Raw genomic sequence first — 19,371 nt, 5'->3', positions numbered from 1 at the left:
GAAATCAACAAGCCTTTCTTATGATCTTCTTAGTCTTTGACTTTCTTATGTTACTTTTAGCTATATTAAATTTTTTATATGGAGAAATTATAGTATCATCTAGTTAGTTTCTAGACAGATTCAATTTTTCTAAATGGATTTGAATGCAAATTTCAATTATTCATTTACTTAACCCTTAGTGCTTCATAAGTATTGTTTGCTAGTCACCTAAAGCAACATGAAAAACTGTATAAATCTCTAATTAATGGGATTAATGGATTTGTAATCCCATATAGATGTGTTCAAATCTTTATATACTTGAAAAACTATCTCTACCAAATGGTTTAAGGTTTTGAATTGAACCCTCTATCAATATTATTATTCTCTTTCAAATTCCTAGTGGAAGAAAGAAAGTATTTTCATTGATAGATGAAGAACCTATGTTGGCTTTAAACTTGATAATCTGAGCTGGTACAGTGGTACACTATTTGGAGATGCTAGTTGCATGTGAGTAGAGTAGACCTGAAATAATTCTTAATTTGTTGGTCCCAATTTGGTTGAGACTCCTGCTTGGTTCTGTCAATTATTTTAGTAGGAAGGTTAGCATTTGAGAGACAGTGAAATACTTTACTAACATGACTGCTGGTGACCACTCAACCTAAGATTGCAAGAGAGAAAAATCTTGAATAAATCAAGAACCTGTGTTAGCTCTACCTGAAACTCTGAGCTGATCATACACCAAATGCTGATGCTAGTTGTCTGTGCATGAGGGGAGTAAGAGACCATGAATTCTTAATTTTGTTGGTTCCAAATTTGGCAATGTCAGGGAATTGTTTACAAAGAAAGTAGTCACACATGATATATAAATCACACTTACGGAAAGAATAATATTGATTTTGTGGATTATTTTATGAGGAAAGATAGCATTAACAGACAGTTAAAAAAAATAATATATTTATAAATATGACCAAGATTCTAGGAATTGGAATTAGATCAATGGAATCACCCCGGCACCAAGGGCGAAAAGTTTCGATGTCAAATCTATGGCGATCTGTGATCAATTCAATCGAATTCGGGTTCGATTCCAAACCTGTGATCAACCCTTGACTGTTGCTAAACTCTCATCAACCTGAGACTTCAAACTAGTTTGTTATATGCAAAGGATGGTAAGCAACAGAAACCAGCATGATCAATCATGGGTTCCTTTCAGCATGAAGAAGAAGAAGAAAAAAATTTGGGTTTAGTTTTTAGTGTTTCAACTCCTTTAATTATCAATTTATCTATCCATACAATCAATATATTATGCACCTCATGTCTCACATTTGCTTCAGGCTTTCAGCTCTACATGGGAGTCTGAACTCATTCAATTGGTTCCCAGTAATAAACTTACAGAGCATCTACTAGAAACTGGAGCATTGCAATTATAGGGCATTTGCTTTCCTATATTGTAAGTGTTTATCAACCACTCTTATTCATGAGACATCGAAGTTAGGTGTTTTTTGAAAACCTCTTTGATACTTTATTATTTAATGAGAGGAGAAGGAAGGTAAGAAGTGTTAAGATGTAATGACTTCATTAATGAGTTGATTAATCGTGATTATTCACAATTTCCTAAACAAGACTTCTTATAAAAATATCTTCTTTAAAAGGAAAAAGTTCACAAAATTTTTCTTTTTCTTGTGAAAGAAGCCTACTCTGAACAAACTCCACTTATGGATTCCACCCTCCGTACATTAAATTAAATGTTCTTCGCTTGATATTTCACTATTCCTTTTCATTTACGCTATCTATGATTGGAAATTGCACTTTAGAATGAGGACAAATCTATTACCTCTTTTCAGAAAAATGTGAAATATACATCTTTGTTTTTCTTACGCTATATATTATTCTGATAAGCATATTTTTAGAAGTTAGATCTAAATAGTTGACCCGATTTATATTTCAACATTTTCTTTTGAATAGCCTGTTAATGCACTTGTATCTTTCTTAACCTTTTGTTTTAGAAATGCTATTGAATGAAATAATGCAAGATACGTGGATTTTTCTTGAGCAAGGTTTTTGAATGAAACCAAAAAAGCACACGTAGATGATATATGTAGGAGTTCTTGCTTTCTTCATCCAATTTCCATTTCCTAGGGTTTCCGTGGGTTGCAGTCCAATTTTTAAAACAGTGAAAGGAGGTCATTCTCATTTCCGATTAAGGGTTCCCAAAAATTACTCAGGAATCAAAACAAAATGGGATACAGGAAGAAAATTTGCTAGTTAGGAAAGTTTTTTGTGGTAGAATGTTAGTTAGTAAATTTGAAATCATGAAAAGATGGGAGTCTGCAGGAACTGAAGTGAAGCCAAGATCAGGCAAAGAAAACTTATGGATATATATATATTTCCGATGCTAAGTGGATTTACAGTATTCAATCAAATGGTTTTTTCTTCCACATAAAAAAGAACATAAGAATGGTAACAAGTCAAAATTTTAATAAAAGAGACATAGTTCCCTTCACTGTTCTATCTTTCTTTTCTCCATGAAATCATTTATTCTCTTGAGTGCAACTTCTAGTGTTTGCTCACTCATGTTAGCAAAACACACCCTAAACCAGCCTGGTTCAGAACAATGGCATGAAGATCCTGGTGATATGTTCAGCTTTGCTACCTGCACTATTGAATTCCACAGTTCCAGTTCTCCTTCTCTAGTTGGTTTCTTCAAAAATGGACTTAAATTCATCCAACAAAACAATCCTCCATTCCCTTTCAAACATTCAATTCCAGCTTTCCTCAAGCCTTCTATAATCATTTCATATCTCTTCCTGAGCCTCTCTCTATTAGTCTTTATGTAATTCTCTGTGAATTTAGAATCTGATAGCATTGAAGCTAAGAGACTCTGTGTTTGAGAGGAAACTAAACTGAAGCTAGACATTCTTCTCGCAGTGGTTACCACCTGATCGTTGTAGGAGTATATAGTTCCAACCCTGAAACCAGGAAGGCCAAGATCTTTAGATAAGCTGTACACAATGTGAACTCTCTCAGCATTTCTATACTTCTGAGCTTCAAGGATTTCTGCAATGCTTGTAAATTCAGTGGAGGAGAAGACTGAGCCAGAGTAGATTTCATCAGATACAAGGTGGATGTTTTTTCTTGTGACGAACTCCAGAATCTCTTCAAGGGCTGATCTTTGAAATGTAACACCTAGTGGGTTTGATGGATTTGTTATCAAAACCCCACTAACCTTAATGTTCATAGCTTGTGCTTCATTGTATGCAACTTCTAAAGCTTCAGGAGTAACTTGAAAGTTGTTTGAGCTGTCACAGTGAACTGGAATAATCTTGACCCCAGTTCTCCACCTGAGATCCCTGTCGAATCTGTGATGAATTTAAGCAAAAACCCAAATCAATATTTATTAAATTCTAGACCAGAAGTATGAGATGGAACTAATTAGGTTATTTATAGATAGTTCTTACCCTGGATAATATGGAGTTGGAACGAGCAAAGCATCACCAGGGTTTGCTAAGATGAAAGTTAATAATTCATTAGCAGCTGTTGCTCCTGCTGTGAGGACTATTCTTTCAGGATCAAATTTTGCTCCTCCTCCTCTTATCTTCTCCATGAAACTTGCCATTGCCTGTATGGGAATGCAAAGAAATGGAAATCTTGAGTTAGTAAACCTAATGACTAGTTATGAGAAAAGTCTCATCTTAAAAAAATGATTTGCAGGTTCAAATGCAAATACCTTTCTGAAAGCTTTGAGGCCATGGTAATCTTGAAACAAAGCATTCTCCCTAAAATTAGACATCTCATTTCCCCAGGTAGATACCTCTGAATGCTTCTCCAAGTAATCTTCTAGTAAATCAAACGAGACCTGTACAATGAAAAATAAATAAACGCCATTATTTCATGCAAGCAGAAATGAAGTTAAGGAAACATCTTGCTAGAATGAATCAAACTGATACTTACTTGATTTTCTGCAAGTCCCATCTGTATAACACCTGAAGGATTATTTACTTCGTCATAAGGGTTTTCGTCGTATGCCTTCCATCCTGCGAAGTATGGAGAGTCTTCTCCATGAGTTTCTGAAACTGCAACTCTTGAAAGGCTAACAGAAGGATTCTGATCAATCTCAATAGCCATAACAAGTTCTCTTGGAGCGATAGGCCTTGTCAAAGGAAATCTTTTATATGACTATATGGTTAGATGAGAGTTGAAGATAGAATGCTGGGTGGAGTTTCCTTTGGAATAACAGCCATGTATATATAGTATAGCTTGAGCGAAAAGTTCTTCTAAGTTCCAATTGTATTTGGAAATGATAAGATTCCCCCCAAAAAACAAAGAAATCAATAATTGATTCAGTAGTAGAAGCAAGATCAAACCTCACACCTTCACAAATTCCATTTTTATCTCCTTGGACAGCTGGTGTCTTTTGTCATTCTGAATTTTTTTTTCTTCCTCTCTCTCTCTCTCTCTCTTCTTTGACATACAATCTCCATGAGATCTACATGAAATATGGTGGTTGATGAGTATTACTCTCCACATTTATATACTTCATTTCTTAATTATACAAAAGAAATTATATTTACTGTTTTGTTTTTCGTTATGTTGGTGGTTGGATTTCCCAGCAGATCATTTCTTGGCAACCTATGACTAAACAAATCCTTCATTAACCAATCTAAGTACTTTCAGAACCCAAACAAAGCCATAGAAAGACACATGCTTGGAGAATATATAAGCCAAAACACTCCTAAGACATCGTAGAGTAATTAAAGTTCTGATGAACTGAGACCAGCATACCAACTCACACAACCCTCATATTGTTCATTTCCAACGAAGGTAAGACAAAACCTGAAGTTGTGATCACTAGATCTTCTGCCCCATACTTAGGCTAGCAACAAGTCCTAACCAACAATTTTCTAAAATCTTAGTGGGTTCTCAAAATTTCTATCTTTTTTCTCTTATATAAACTTCTTGATCATCTGGCTTGGTGCTTCGTCTTGTGAGTCAAGTACCCGAAACCAGACTGAGTTCAGGAAGACCTGGGTCTTGTTTCCTAATTATTAAGAAAAGAAACACCTCGGAATATGCACATGAGTTAGAAACCAAATATTTATAAAAACTTAACTGTCATTTCCTAAGTAATAATTCATTGTTTCTTCTTCTGTTGAGCAGAAACCAGAAACTACTTCAGTGTTCTCTGAAGTGAAAAGATTGGATGTGAAACCTGAAGTCAACTAGAACATATATCATACACATGTAAACATGATCCTTGAGGTACAGCAATGTAAAACCATATTCTAATCGTATGTTACCTTCTCTGAGACAAAGAAAGGGACAGTCAAAGACATAGAGGAATTTATAGTGTTTTAAAGCAAATATAAAATCATGGATGACCTCAGGTCCTCAAGCCCTTTATTAGAACTTCGAAGTTGTTTATGTGATTGCTTTCTAGTTGTAAACTTCAATTTTTTATTAAGGAATTCTTGGGAATCACTACACCAGCTTGTCATTACAAAATAAAAAATTGGAAAAACAAAAACCTCATCAAAAGCTGGTGAGTGTCATTTCGTGTGTTAGGCAGCCTTAGAATTAAAGACAATGAAACTCAGGGATTTAGATGTCACAAATCTAATACTCTTAATGACATTAAGGAAATAAGCTCTACGTAAACCATGCTTAGTGAAGTGGTTAAGGCTACTTAAACTTGACTGGATCAGCACCCAAAGTCAAGGAGTCCATGTCATGAAAGAGATAGAACACTAACTTGGATTCATTCCAATTCAAAATAATCAATTGATCTGATCCTTCCTGGATCCACAGATCCTAATGAAGGGCACAAGCTCACCAAATTAGATGTTTAACTAAGTGATTATCTCCTTGAAACTATATTCAAGTCACTTAAAATGGGCATTAGTATATACTTAATTCATTACCTCCATTTCATCAAACAAATCTCTCTGGTTGGCATCCATTGAAGCCCTAGGTTAGGTAGATGATGTGTAAGTGTTTATTAAAGGTGATGGTGTGAATAAAGAACTTTTAGTCTAAGATGCTTTTCATCTATTCCAATGCAAGGATATATGAATCTTCAAAGAAGATCTACTACCCAATAAAGAAATTCCACGTGGAAGACTTGTATTCAGATGAAGCCAATAAGCATATCAAGATGAGATAACCTGAGTATATTGAGTAGGTCAGATACTAGTACTGACTCCTGTTACATACCATGAGATTTAGGGTCCTTATATGAGAGATTTCCATTTTCCAATTCTATGTTTTCTCTGTATTAAATGGGTTATATTATATACATATACCAAAACAAAACCTATAAAATCTAATATCTTATCTTTGGATTCCCCAAGTGCTCCTCATAAAATACAAATCACAACACACGTTTTGTGAATTATGAAATTGAAACTCAATCCATTCAACATTGACTTCTGACCTTAGTGCATTATTCTCAATGTGGTGTTGAGGGACCTTCTGCCCTATTAATACGCGGCTTCCCTTGATGCACAAAATTTCCTACACTGTCTCAACCACATATATATTAGTATTATTATTTTGTTTTCTTACATTTTTTTTTGTAAAATTAATAAAATTGTTGACCCTTAATAGGATATTTCATATACATGCAAGATCTAACTATAGAAGATATATATACAAGAACAAATCTAAGATTTCATATATAGATCTCCAAGAGTGATCATAATAGAATACAAGTTACAAAATCATAAACGCGCTTTGTGATGTTGAAAATCAAACTTGATCCATTCTACGTTGACTTGAAGACTTAATCATCATTCTTTGTATGTTGTTGAATGCTTTATTCCCCCACTGATACGCGTCTTTGCAATACTAGTGTCTAGTGCCATGTCACACATTTTTTATTATTAATATTATTATTTTGTTTATACATATAGCAGCTTATTGACCGCATACATGCCCATACATGATAGAACTATCCTTTCCAAGGGAAATATATGCATGTATAAAACTAAGATTTTATATTTGGGATTCCTCATGTGAGCATTATAGAATACAAAGTACAAGATCATACACGCTTTGTGATGTCAAAAATCAAACTTAATCCATTCAACATTGATTTAAAATCATAATGATCTTTCTTAAATGTGTCAAAGACTTTCCTCCCCACTAATACACGTCTTCTTGTTTAGTAGGAAATTTTTTGTGCTATTCCTCAAGCAACATCTAGTACTAGTTCACATATTAATACTTATATATATATATATATATATATATATATATATATATATATATATATATATATATATATATATATATATATATATATAAAAATATATATATATATATATATAAAATATATAATAAATATAAAAATAATATATATATATATATCTTAAATCATATATCGTACATCGTCCACTATTATAAAAGCATGAACTCATTGAAGATGGATATATTTTTCTTACAAGAATAACAACATACGTCTATAAGCGATTAGGGCCATTCCAGTTTACCAACCAAGGGTTGAAAGCTTCTATTCTTGTTGAGGGGCGAAGAGGCTCAACTGACGAGGCAGGTTCAGGGGCTAGCGGAATAGAGGGGCGAGAACACTTCTTTTCAGAACTAGTTATCAGAGTTGGTTGCCCGCTATTCCTATCGGCCAAGAAGCACTTCATTTAATAGAGCCGGGCCGGTGGAGCCTCTCAATTCATTGGTCCACTCACATCCGAAATATTGGAAAGAGGAAATTCATTAAAAAGAAATAATTAACTGTGTCAAAATCGTAATTTTAAACTCTTTCTTAATTTTAATTAATTCTCACCTTTATTTCTCTCCTTCCTATTTCTCCCAAAAAAATAAATAATTACTTGATATCTTCTCTCTTTCCCATTTCTCCAAAATAAAATTTTAATTAATGGATATCTGTTTTCCTTTCCATAACCAAAAAAGAAAATGTAATTATTTGATATCTTAATCCAAAAATATTTTTCCTCAAAAAAAAAAGGTCTCTCCAATTAATTATTAATAAATAAAATTCTTTGTATTCTTTTTTTCTCTCCTCATATACCCCCAAAAAAAAGCATATTAGAATTGCTAATTTCACAAAAGAAGTATAGAACATTCTTTTTCATAGCAAGCTGAAGAATATGATTACATCCTCAATCTTTCTTTAACTGTAAAAAAATGTAAAACAAGGGAAATTCACCCCAAACTAGAAAAATAATAACAATTTGATGGCTAATACAAAACAATTACTGATAATTAACGTACATTCAAAAATATAGAACTTGTTCAGGTTTAATTTAGAAAACATGTAATGTAAAAGTGAACTACATAGTTTATTTTACGTAATTCATATTCATATAGATACCACAATAGCATTTGCACGTTCAACCTTATTTTTAGTTATTATAAAAGCACAAATTCAAGAAAGATGACTACATTTTTCTTCCTCAAATATCTTCAATCATCATTATTTATTAAGTAGATATGATTATGTCAAAAATTGGAATTCTAATTTCTCATCTATAATTTCAAAATAAATAGACTTAACTTCTCAAGATACCTTCATTCATTAACCATATGTAAATATATGATTAATATGTTTGTAATTGTAAGTGTAACTTCACATTATAATTCACATAAACCCAAGTCATTTTTATCTCCTTTATGTTTAAACTGCAAATTACTCATATTCTCCTTTTAGGTTTATCAAGAGCTATTAAATAGTGATGTCAATAGTTTAAAGATTTCTAAAGGTGAAACTATCCCAAGTATGTGAAGTTAAGTATCTTATTTTTTTCAAATAAAACAAATATGCGAATGGATGTGAGGAATTTAGATGGAATCCACCATGCAGAGCCACCACTAGTGGATTCTATATGAAAGCAGCCTCGATATATTAATTTATGTCCAATATATAAAAATTTTCTAAAGCACCTTATAAGACACTTCAATTATCATTTGCATGCTAGCAATCAAGAAGTTTGGTATTAATGGATGAATGTCTAGCTCACTACTATTAATGGAATTACAATAACATCTTTTGGTAGAAGAAGTCGGGTTTTCCATGCATAGATCAGCTACAGTAAAGGATAAAGTTCATATCCAAGAACTAATTAAAGGTCTCATTGCTGAAGTAAAACTTGTCACTAAATTTCCCTTCCAATAAATTCATGCACCTTATAGAATCTTTCTTTGTTGGCTCTTCTTTTGCTTTTAATACCTTTGCCCACCCCTATCAGCAACTCTCTTTTTTGAGGATCATGGGAAGAACACAAGGGATTGAGTATCACGGGAAGAACACAAGGCATCTGTCGTACATAAGTTCACTAGCCAAGGAGTGAAATTTGGCCAAATCTCCCTACTCAATAAGGAAGGAGGCATTCCTAGCTAGGTGGTTAGCTAGGTTGTCACCAAATCTGAAGACAAAAGAGAACTTACCTCAGAAAAATAAGATTGGTGAATTTTGATAACAAGTAACATTCCATTGATGGCAGAAAGGAGGCGTTTTCTTACCCACCAAACCCAAATAATTTGTTGCTCCCCCAATTTAAAACCCTATATTTTCAAAGCCTAATTTTAAAAAGTTAGCTAATTAGTATAACAATTTCTTTGGAAACTCATCAACAACCCATTCTAAATTATAAAAAGAAAGTAAAAGGACTTTTGTCATACAGTTAAAATGAGAAGATGAACTCTAAGTGAAAATTTGCATTTAAATTAGAAAAAATGAAATAAGTAGAGGGGAAGGAAAGAGAGTAATATTACATGAAAGAAGCCTTCGTCCCATCGTCACTTTTTTATTTTTTGATTGAAAAGTAATTTATTTGAGGTGTAACTGAGGCTACAGAGATAAGGTCAATGAGCAAGGATTGAAAAGCGGTCAAACAGTAAGCATGGAACATTGTATGGCCGAATTTTGGCGAAATACCGCCGAAATTTGGTGATCTCGCTACTGAGCAAACCGAAAGGTTGTCCCGAAACGAGATTGGCGAGATGTCGCCGATTTCTCGGCGATATCTCGCCGTTTCTACTATTTCTCGCTGTTTATCTCCGAAATCCGCCTTTTTCTACTATTTCTCGCTGTTTATCTCCGAAATCCGCCGTTTTCTACTATTTCTCCTGTTTATCTCCGAAATCTGCGATAAACACTAAACTTTGCTGCTACTGGGGCCGGCGGCGGTCTCCGACTGTGCGCCACCGTGCTTGCAGCAACCATCTGTGCATATTCCTAGAGAGAGAAAGAGAAAAGGAGAGGGAGAAAGCTTGCTGTTGAGAAAAAAATAGTTGCAGAGGGAGAGGTTAGGGACAAAGGACGAACTAACAAAGAGTGGGAGAGAGAGAGTTAGAAAGACAGAGATTTTTGTTTAAATATTATTTTATTATTGCTTTTACACTAACTAATTGATATTTTGTACTTTTGTAAGAATATTTTATATTATCTTTATTAACTTCTTAAACTTTACATTTATGTTACATGGATACCTGCGCAGAATTGCATTGATGTTTTGGTTTTACGTGAAAGTGGAACTGTACACATTTAATGAACATCTTTTCAAATATTTTTAATATTTTATTTTGAAGAAAACTTTTATACCAGGCAGTGAAATCTGGTTGAAATATCGGCGAGATTTCGCCATATCGCCCGGTTCGTTGGGTAGCAAACCAGGAGAGATGAACGATACTTCATTTCTTGACAGTAAGTACCTTAACCAACTAGGCATTCCTGGCTATGACATTCGCTATAGTCCCATTATCACTTTAGTCGGTAGGTTGTAGGTTTGAATTTAGTATGCCAGATTATCATTAGTTCGCCCTATAAGAGCACTTTTACCATATAAGGAAAAAAAAAAAAGATTAATATTTCGATCACTATCATGGAAACATATTTTTTTGTTAAAATAAAAAATAGAAGCTAATTCAATTAGTAATTATCAAATTTTTGTACTTCATTGAGTTTTTCATTCTTTAGAACACTAGTATTCTTATCGTTGTTCAAAAAGTAAATTCAAAAATAGAAGCTGAAGAATAATGGTTATTAGATAAACATTTATACTCCACCAATATTTATTATACCAATAAGTTTAAATAAATTTTTGTAATTTTTCTTTATCAAATATACTAATTTTTTAATGGAAAAATGAATAGGATGATTAAATATATGAAATCCATGTGAATTGGAATAAGGGGGCACAAAAATGAAAGAAGAGAAAATAAGGGAAGAATGGAATTGTGGAATTCACAACTAAAAAAATAAATTTACTTCTCATTTTCTACAAAATCTCATTCAAAGTGTATGAGATTTTTTAACATAAAGGGTGGAAAATTTTATTGCCACCTTTCCAAACAAACTCCTAAATTTATGAAAGTTTGTCTTCTCATTCTCTCACCCCACTTAATCAAATAAACTCATTTTTGTTGGTTTGCAAAAGAAAAAATGTGGGATAGTTAAAAGTGTGGATCCCATGTAAAGTGAGGTGATTGAACAAAAAGTAATGGCTGAAAAAAAAAATAAGGAAAAAATATAATATGTGGGCCTCATAATTTTACTTCGTATTTTTCACAAAAAATAGTTGGACTTTTTAGGCATGGGATGGGGGAAAATGGATGCCACATCAACAGATAAGCTAATATAAATTAAAGAAGTTTGTTTACTCGTTCACCCACCATAGTATACCATACAGACTAAAATTTTGAAAATTCATTAGAAATATAATTTTTCCACTTCTTTTCCATTGAATACCAAAATTTAGGTTTATTTAGCTAGGGTGGGATAATGGAAAGACAATTCACCATGCTTTAAGGGAAACATTTGTTTGTGACAAATAAAATTTTCTTAACTTCCTACTTTAATCTCTTAGCCTGGGCAGCTCTGCAACACCTCCAGATCGCGAAGCTTGAGGCGGAGAGGCTCGCTTGAGTGGTCTCTCCGTCTCCCCTGTTCCTCTTCCCCTCATCCGGTTTCCTTCTCCTCTTCCGCCCCTCCGATCTCCACCTCCCGCCCTCCAATTTCCGTCTCTCCCGTTTCCGTCTCCATCTCCATCTCCCCCATCTTCTCCCTTCCCTATCTCCCTCTTCTTCTCCCTCATCTACGCATTTCCCTTCTCCACCTCCGTTTCTCCACGCCTGCGCGGACCGCCAGATCCCAGATCTGGTATTTCGTTTTACTTTTCAGCCCTCCCTCATCTACTCCCCTCCTTCCTTTTTATCTCCCTTACTCATCTACTCCTCTCCCTCCTTGTCTTTTTGCTCAAACACCCAGATCTCTAGTTTTTTTTAGCTTCGATCTGTTTGTTTTTCCGGCCGATCTCTCTCCCTGGTTGCAGCATTTCTTTTTTCCTTTCTTCAGTTTTAAAATAAAAATAAACTCTTTGGTTGCAGCGATCGTTGGTGCACACTGCAGATTAACTCCAAATCTGGATCCAAGTTCTTTTGTGGCAAGCTTGGGCAGAGCCGGATGGCAAGTCCAACCCTCCTCCGCACTTTTGATGCTACCACCGCAACAACCACACGAGTTTTGTGTCCACCCTTGAGGCGAGTTGTATGTTCCCCTATGAGGGTGTTGTATCTCCGCCCTATGTGGCGTGTTGTATTTTGCTGTTGTAGTTGCTACAGTCTTTGTTCTAAGGGTTCTTTGGGCGTGACCCATTTTGGGCTTGTCCCAACCCTTATCCTGGATGACCCTGTCTATTGCATGTATGAGAGTTTGATCACTTTCCACTCCTTGGTTCGGTTTGAACCTTGTGTATTCATGCAGTTATGTCTGTACTTTCTTTAGTTGTTTACCAAAAAAAAAAAAAAAAAAATTTCTCACCCCATCTCTAGTACAAAGTCCCATAGTTTTTAGTATGACTTTATGGGAAAGAGAAGGAAAAGAAAAAATATTATTTTATTTAACATGAGACCCACATCTTCAACTTTTCCATAAAATCATTTCCTTCCCTTTTTTGCCCCCCTCTCTACTACTAGTGGATACCAACTTTTTATCTTTCCCACATATTTTTTTCTTCTACATTATTGGAAAAGTTTTCCTCAAAACTATAACCTTCAAAAGGATATTCATATTTGTTTTTATTTGTTAGGATTATGTGGAACAAGGTGAATGTGCTTTTAATACAAGGGTGACAATCTCCTATATGGGGGCGGTAATTCTAAGGAGGTTTTAGGTTTGAACTTTCTTCCCACTACACCTTTCTCGCCCCCCTTCCCATCCTCTGAGCCTATGGGTTCTCATTCCTTGTGATTGGTTTGATGGTGACCAACAAAGGGGGAGGAAGAGGGAGAACCATTAAGGAGAAGGTGTTTAAGAACTTGTACATGATACAATCTCATTTATTGTGAGATAATTGTTTTCATGTGAACCTCGGTACTTCTCTTTGATTCCTCCCCCCTCCCAGAATTTCCGATGAAATTCCCTTTATCATCGAGGGTACAATAGAACTACCTTAGACGCCTAATCTCTGAAAAGCTAGCCTTTAAGGTGAGTTTTACTTAAGTCACACAACTCTTTTTTTTTTTTTTTTTATGATTCCCCTTTTAAAAAACATTTAGACCTTTTATCTAGAAGTTCATTCGTGATCGTAGGTATAATAAAGCTTATCTTTCAATGTTCCTTTAAAATGTTAAAGAATAATAAACTTTATAGCAAAATGATTAAAAGATGGGGTAAAGAACTTTTTGATTAAGGACTTTAAATGGATGATGGTCATGGTTGTGTAAAGAGGGATTAGATTAGCTAGGCTTTTGAGTTTTCATGCATAATACTTATAAACCTATACAAAATCAATCATTTTATAGACAACTAAATAACCATGGGTGGAGCTCTTCTAGGGTTGAGGGCCATGCCCTCCCTCTTATTAGAGAGATCTTTTAAGGTTAACAACATGTAGAAATGTCAATGAGTAAATAACCTTATTAAAATTTATGATGTGTTAAATTTAATCATATAACTAAATATAGAAACAAACTAAAGTTTTGAAAATATCATTGGAAATATAGTTTTCTCACTCTTTTCCACTGAATACCAAAATCTAGATTTGTTTAGCTAGGGTAGAATAATGGAAAGACAATTCTCTATGCTTTAAAGAAAACATTTGCTTACATGGTAAAACAAATTTTCCCACCTCATCTTCTATATAAGTCCCACACTTTTAAGTAGGACTTTGTGGGAAAGAGAGGGGAAAGAAGAAAAAAAAATTATTTTATTTAACATGAGATTTACATCTTCAACTTTTTTATAAAATCTTCTCCTTCCCTTTTCTGCTCCCCCTCCCTACTATTAGTTGGTACTAATCTTTTATCTTTTCGACATTTCTTTCTCTTCTACATTTCCGAAAAAGTTTTCCTCCTTCAAAAGTACAACCTTCAAAAGAATATTCATGTTTACTTTTATTTCTTGGGATTATGTGGAATAGTTATTAATATTTGACCACTAATCGTTAAGGAGAAGTGAATGTGCTTTTGGTACAATGGTGACAGTCTTTTATGTGGGGGTAGTAAGTCTAAGGAGGTCTTGGGTTTAAAATTTCGTTCCACTGCACCTTTTACACCCCCTCTTCCCATCTCCTGAGCCTATGGGCCCTTACTTCTTGTTACTGGTTTGATGGTGATCAAAAAACAGGGGAGAGAAAACCATTAAAGAGAGTGTGTTTAAGAATTTGTAATCCTTCACATTGATATTTTTTATGAGATGATTGTTTTCATGCAAATCTCAATACTTCCCCCCCCCCGAACTGCTTTAAACACCTACTCTCTATAAATTCTCGCATTTAAGGTGAGTTTTACTTAAGTCACACAACTCTTTTTGTGGAGTGATTCCCTTTAAAAACATCTAACATTTTATCTAGGGGGTTCATTCTTGACTATAGGTATAAACTTATCTTCCAATTTTCCTTTAAGGTGTTAAAAAATAATAATCATAATATCAAAATGATTAAAATATGGGGTAAAGAACTTTTTGATTAGGGATTTTAAATGGATGATCGAGGATCGTGGTTGTTTAAAGAGGGAGTTAGATTGACAAGCTTTTGAGTTTCCATGCATAATACTTATAAACCTATCTACCGCTTTATAGACAACTAAATAACCAAGGGTGCCCTAGTTCCACTTCTTATTGCAAAGATCTTTTAAAGTTAACAACAATGGGTAGAAATTAACCCTGAGGGGTGGCTCAGTTGGCAAAAGGCCAACGCTTCCACATAAGAGGTTAGAGTTTGAATCCCCTCGAGGCCAAGGGCGAAGCCCCTTTCTATATTAATTATATAAAAGCTCCCTTGAGGATGTAATCATGGTGTGCACAAGCTGGCCCGGATGAACCTCAGATCCACAAACAAAAACAAAACAAAACAATGGGTAGAAATGTTAACAGATAAGTGATCTTCTAAAAATTTGGATATAGTTAGATGATGTGTTAAATTTAATCATATAATTGACTATAGAAACATCTTAAATTGACCATGTATCAATCCTAAACCTAAAATCAACCAAAATAATAGCCTTTTATGCATAGTGCGTCCATTTATCAAACATCGTTTAATCCTCCAAGATTTTTCAATTTGAAACATTATTTTGCTAACTAGTGTCACTGTAATTAAGCTAAAACTTGGCAAGTGAGCAGAGGAATCTACCCACAAAAATTTAAGCATTATATGATAAGTAGTGTGGTGACTTTTCTTTTTCTAGGAAAAGAAATATAATATAGAAACCTTTTGTCAAATATATACTCTAACCAATTTATATATACAAATGCATATGTGGTCATTCAAGAGGGCTGACAGAGTAATATTTGCAACAAGCAAACCATAATGTAGTCATATATGATATATATTGATCAAACAATTAGTGTAAAAGACAATTATTAAATATAATAATACCTTTTATTAGTACAAGATTAAGATCTCGACTCCTTTCAAACGCCAATATATATGATTATAGTTTATTCAGTATAACCCTGCTTAAATGAAGTCAAGCTGCATTCTAGTCAGAGGTTTATTACAACTTGAATGTGAGTCTTCCCTGACATATATAAATTATTAAAATTTGATGTTATTATTCTTATGATTTTCATATCCTTCTTAGAATTTTCTTTTTCTTTTTTGTTTTGATAGAAGTTCACATATTTTAAAGGGCATGCTAGAGATAGTGGGTCTTAATTAAATAAGTGTCATAACTAGGAGAGGATATGGGCCCCAACTAGTCAACATGTCATGGACAGGGATTTTTCAAGCTAGGAAATGAGCTATATTGTTTATCTTCTTACAATATACAAACCTTACAGTCATTCAAGTAGTGAAATCTCTTAAGGATTTTGTCAAAGTTAACTGAGATGTTGCATGGATTTCGACTCAAATAAGGGAGGTATTGGAGTGGTTGTTAGAGATGTAAAAAGTAATCTTATCTCATGTTTATTGTATGGTATTCAGTACATTTTGATTCTTTGAGTAGAAGCCTTAGCCATTAGATTATGTATAATGTATGCTGTTAAATGGGAATAAAGAAGCTTATTATTGAATCTAACTCATTGGAGATGATACAACAGATCACTAATGAAAATGATTCAACAGTGAAAGTAAACTCAAATATGTGGGACATCAAATGTCTTAAACAAACATTTGATGAGTGTAGTTTTTTCTTTGTCCAAAGCACTCCAACCTATGGCGAATTCCTTATCCAAGATTGTCTTTTATGTCAGACTTTTGAATGTTTGGCAAAATTCTAACTATTGGCTTCGTAAATTATGTAAGTTGGATGCCAGTGCTTGTAATAGTTCTTCTCTATAATTTTCTTTTGACAAAAAAAAAATTTCTTGATAGCCATCACTAATGGATTTTTTTTACCTCCAGTGGTCCTTGAGTTGGTTCACCATTGAAGAGGACAACCATGAGAGAGCAGTTAGTCTCAATTTTCACTTTCATAGCCCTTGCCTGTCGAACTCACTGTATGCTTGCTATCATTACTAAGGCATCCACCATCACCCTAGATGAAAGATAAGTTGGTTTTGGCTATAAAGCATCTTCAGCCAGACTAAAACACAATTAAAAGCATCAACTAGAAGGCATAGAACTATCAAATTAATGAAATAAACAATTGTTTACCTACATCCCAAAGAAAAAAGAACAAGCTACTCATTATAATAAGAGCAAATTGCAGTGGCACCCCAAAATTGAGGTCTAAAGCACTGACACCCCACTTTATGTTTAAAAAACACATAGGTCCTATTATGTTAGAAGGGTTATTACTTGGTCAGTTATATTTTTGCAAAGACTATTATACCCTTGACTTATTATTCAAGAAATCTATTCTCATTTACCAAAAAAATAAAAAAACTTAACTTTGTGCACGATTGGGAGTTCAACCGTTTCACTTCTCATTTCTCCTTGTGTACACGGTCTTTTTAACTTCAGAGGAAGATGACCAAACTTTTTAAAGTGATGTTGTTCTGACGGCATGTCACCCCATTAGCTGCATACCTTCCTTAGTTTTGCCTGGTGGTTTTGTCACAGCCTATATTCACTCTTAAGCCTACGCTTATGCTTTCCTTTAGTAGTTACTGAGTTGGGCAATAATCTTCCCACATATATATTGTTCTAGATTCTGCTTCCTACGTTTCTCCACCATTGCTGCCCAATACCTTGTCTACCTCGAGCATTAATCTTCCCACATGTATATTGTTCTAGATTCGCTTCCCAGGTTTCTCCACCATTGCCGCCCGATACCATTGTCTACCAACATAATCTTCACAAAGTTTGGCTACACCTCCACTGTCATCAACCACTACTCCCTCCTCTTCACCGATCATCCTACCCCACTGATGCAGGTCCACCACCAAATTGAGCTACTTTACCTTGGAATCAACTTGTCTGTTTGTGTCTAAATGTTAATGTGTGCATCTATTTGGTTTTCATTCCATGGGGTTTTCATATTTTCCTTCAAATGAACCAGAACTTCGAATAGGTTCTTCCGCCTATGATGAAGATCAGTTGTGAAGAACGATTGATTTTTCTTTTTTTTTTTTTCCATATTTTAGTAAGGTCATTTTTGGAATTACAAAAAAATTAACAGTGGGTTAACAGTTTCACTAACAGAATGGACTAGTGTGTTTATTGAATTGGGGTGTCAGTGTTTTTTAAACATAAAGTGGGGTGTCAATGCTTTAAGGCCTCCATTTTGGGGTGCCAGTGCAATTGGCTCTTATAATAAATGTTGGGTCTGGCCCATTAACAATATGTGTGGGCCCATGTTATTTTAAAAGAATAATAAAGGAATAGGGTTTTTAAAAAACAAGTAGCAGTCGCACAACAGTGAAAAAAGGCGTAAAAACAGGAGAGAGAATGAGCAGAAACAGGAGGAAGAAGAAAGTGAGGTTTTCCTGGTTTTCTCAAGGCGAATCCAACGGTCGAATATCATTCTACCACAGTTCACGGGAAGCCTCTCTAGTGACTTTTCTCCATTCTCTCTGATTTCCATTTCTTTGATAATGTGGTTGTGACTTTGTGTCCTCTAGTGTTATTTAGAGATGGAATGTTGATTGCATACCCATGATTATCATCATTTGGTGATAGTAAAAGTTTGGGTGGACTCCGATAACCTGTCCCGTGGTTTTTTCCTTGCGGGTTTTTCCACGTTAAAATCTTGTGTATCTATTGTGGTTTGTTTGTTGAATACTTGATCCATTATTGCTATGGTTGTTGCTTTAATTTACACTAGCATATTGTTTGGTCTCCCATCAACAAAGCTCATAAAACAAATAATAATGGAATTCAGAGAGAGTGTTGTGGTCTTCTTCTTGTGCAATGAGAGAGAGAGAGAGAGATGAAGGCCAAGATCCGTGTTCGCTGTCTTCTTTCTTCTCCGTGGTTGGTTCTCCTTTTTATATATTTTGCACTCAATGAATTCGTCCTCTTTACCCATCAATTCAACATTTATTCGTTAAAATTCTGGGAAAACTCAAAACTAGAAAGTTGTATGCATTTTCGTTATATTTTCATAGCATCTTGAATCACCACAATCCAAGTTCAGAAGAGAGAGATATGCCCAAATTATTCAAGGTGGGTCTATTCACACGATTTTCAGATCTTATTACCAATTTTATTCCTTGGACATCCACCTGTTTCCAATTTGGCTAAGATTCATGCTCCCTTGACATTAATTAACTTGGATCTCAACATTCATGATTTCTTGGGCAACAAGATTGAATCCCATGATTTTATTTTGATTAAAATCCTCTAATATCTAATATATTTGCCAACTTTGTTTCACATTATTTGTAATAACTACAATCACCTTATTCCTGAAAAAGACACAAAAACACTTATAAAAGTATGAAACTGAATATATCATACTATCATACTACTATTATAAAAGTATGAACTCAAGGGACCGGCTACATTTTGTTTCCTTCCAATGCCCCTCTGTATTCAA

General features: G+C 34.3%; 1 protein-coding gene across 1 annotated transcript; it reads right to left on the bottom strand.

The window, feature by feature from the left end:
- Positions 1–2,476: 2,476 nt before the first annotated feature.
- LOC149011542 (1-aminocyclopropane-1-carboxylate synthase 7-like) lies at positions 2,477–4,147 on the bottom strand. The gene is made up of 4 exons (XM_089162691.1): positions 3,928–4,147; positions 3,704–3,832; positions 3,435–3,595; positions 2,477–3,335 (listed from the first exon to the last, which is right to left on the bottom strand). Exons 1-4 carry the CDS (start codon positions 4,099–4,101, stop codon positions 2,477–2,479), a joined length of 1,323 nt encoding a protein of 440 aa, XP_089018817.1. The 5' UTR covers positions 4,102–4,147.
- Between the last annotated feature and the right edge of the window lie 15,224 nt (positions 4,148–19,371).

This window comes from Hakea prostrata, chromosome 7, assembly GCF_041222555.1.
Source record: "Hakea prostrata isolate BN-2017 chromosome 7, UWA_Hpros_2, whole genome shotgun sequence".
NCBI classification, from domain to species: domain Eukaryota; kingdom Viridiplantae; phylum Streptophyta; class Magnoliopsida; order Proteales; family Proteaceae; genus Hakea; species Hakea prostrata.
Note: the sequence above shows the minus strand (reverse complement) of the source record. Positions and strands in the feature narration are given on the sequence as shown.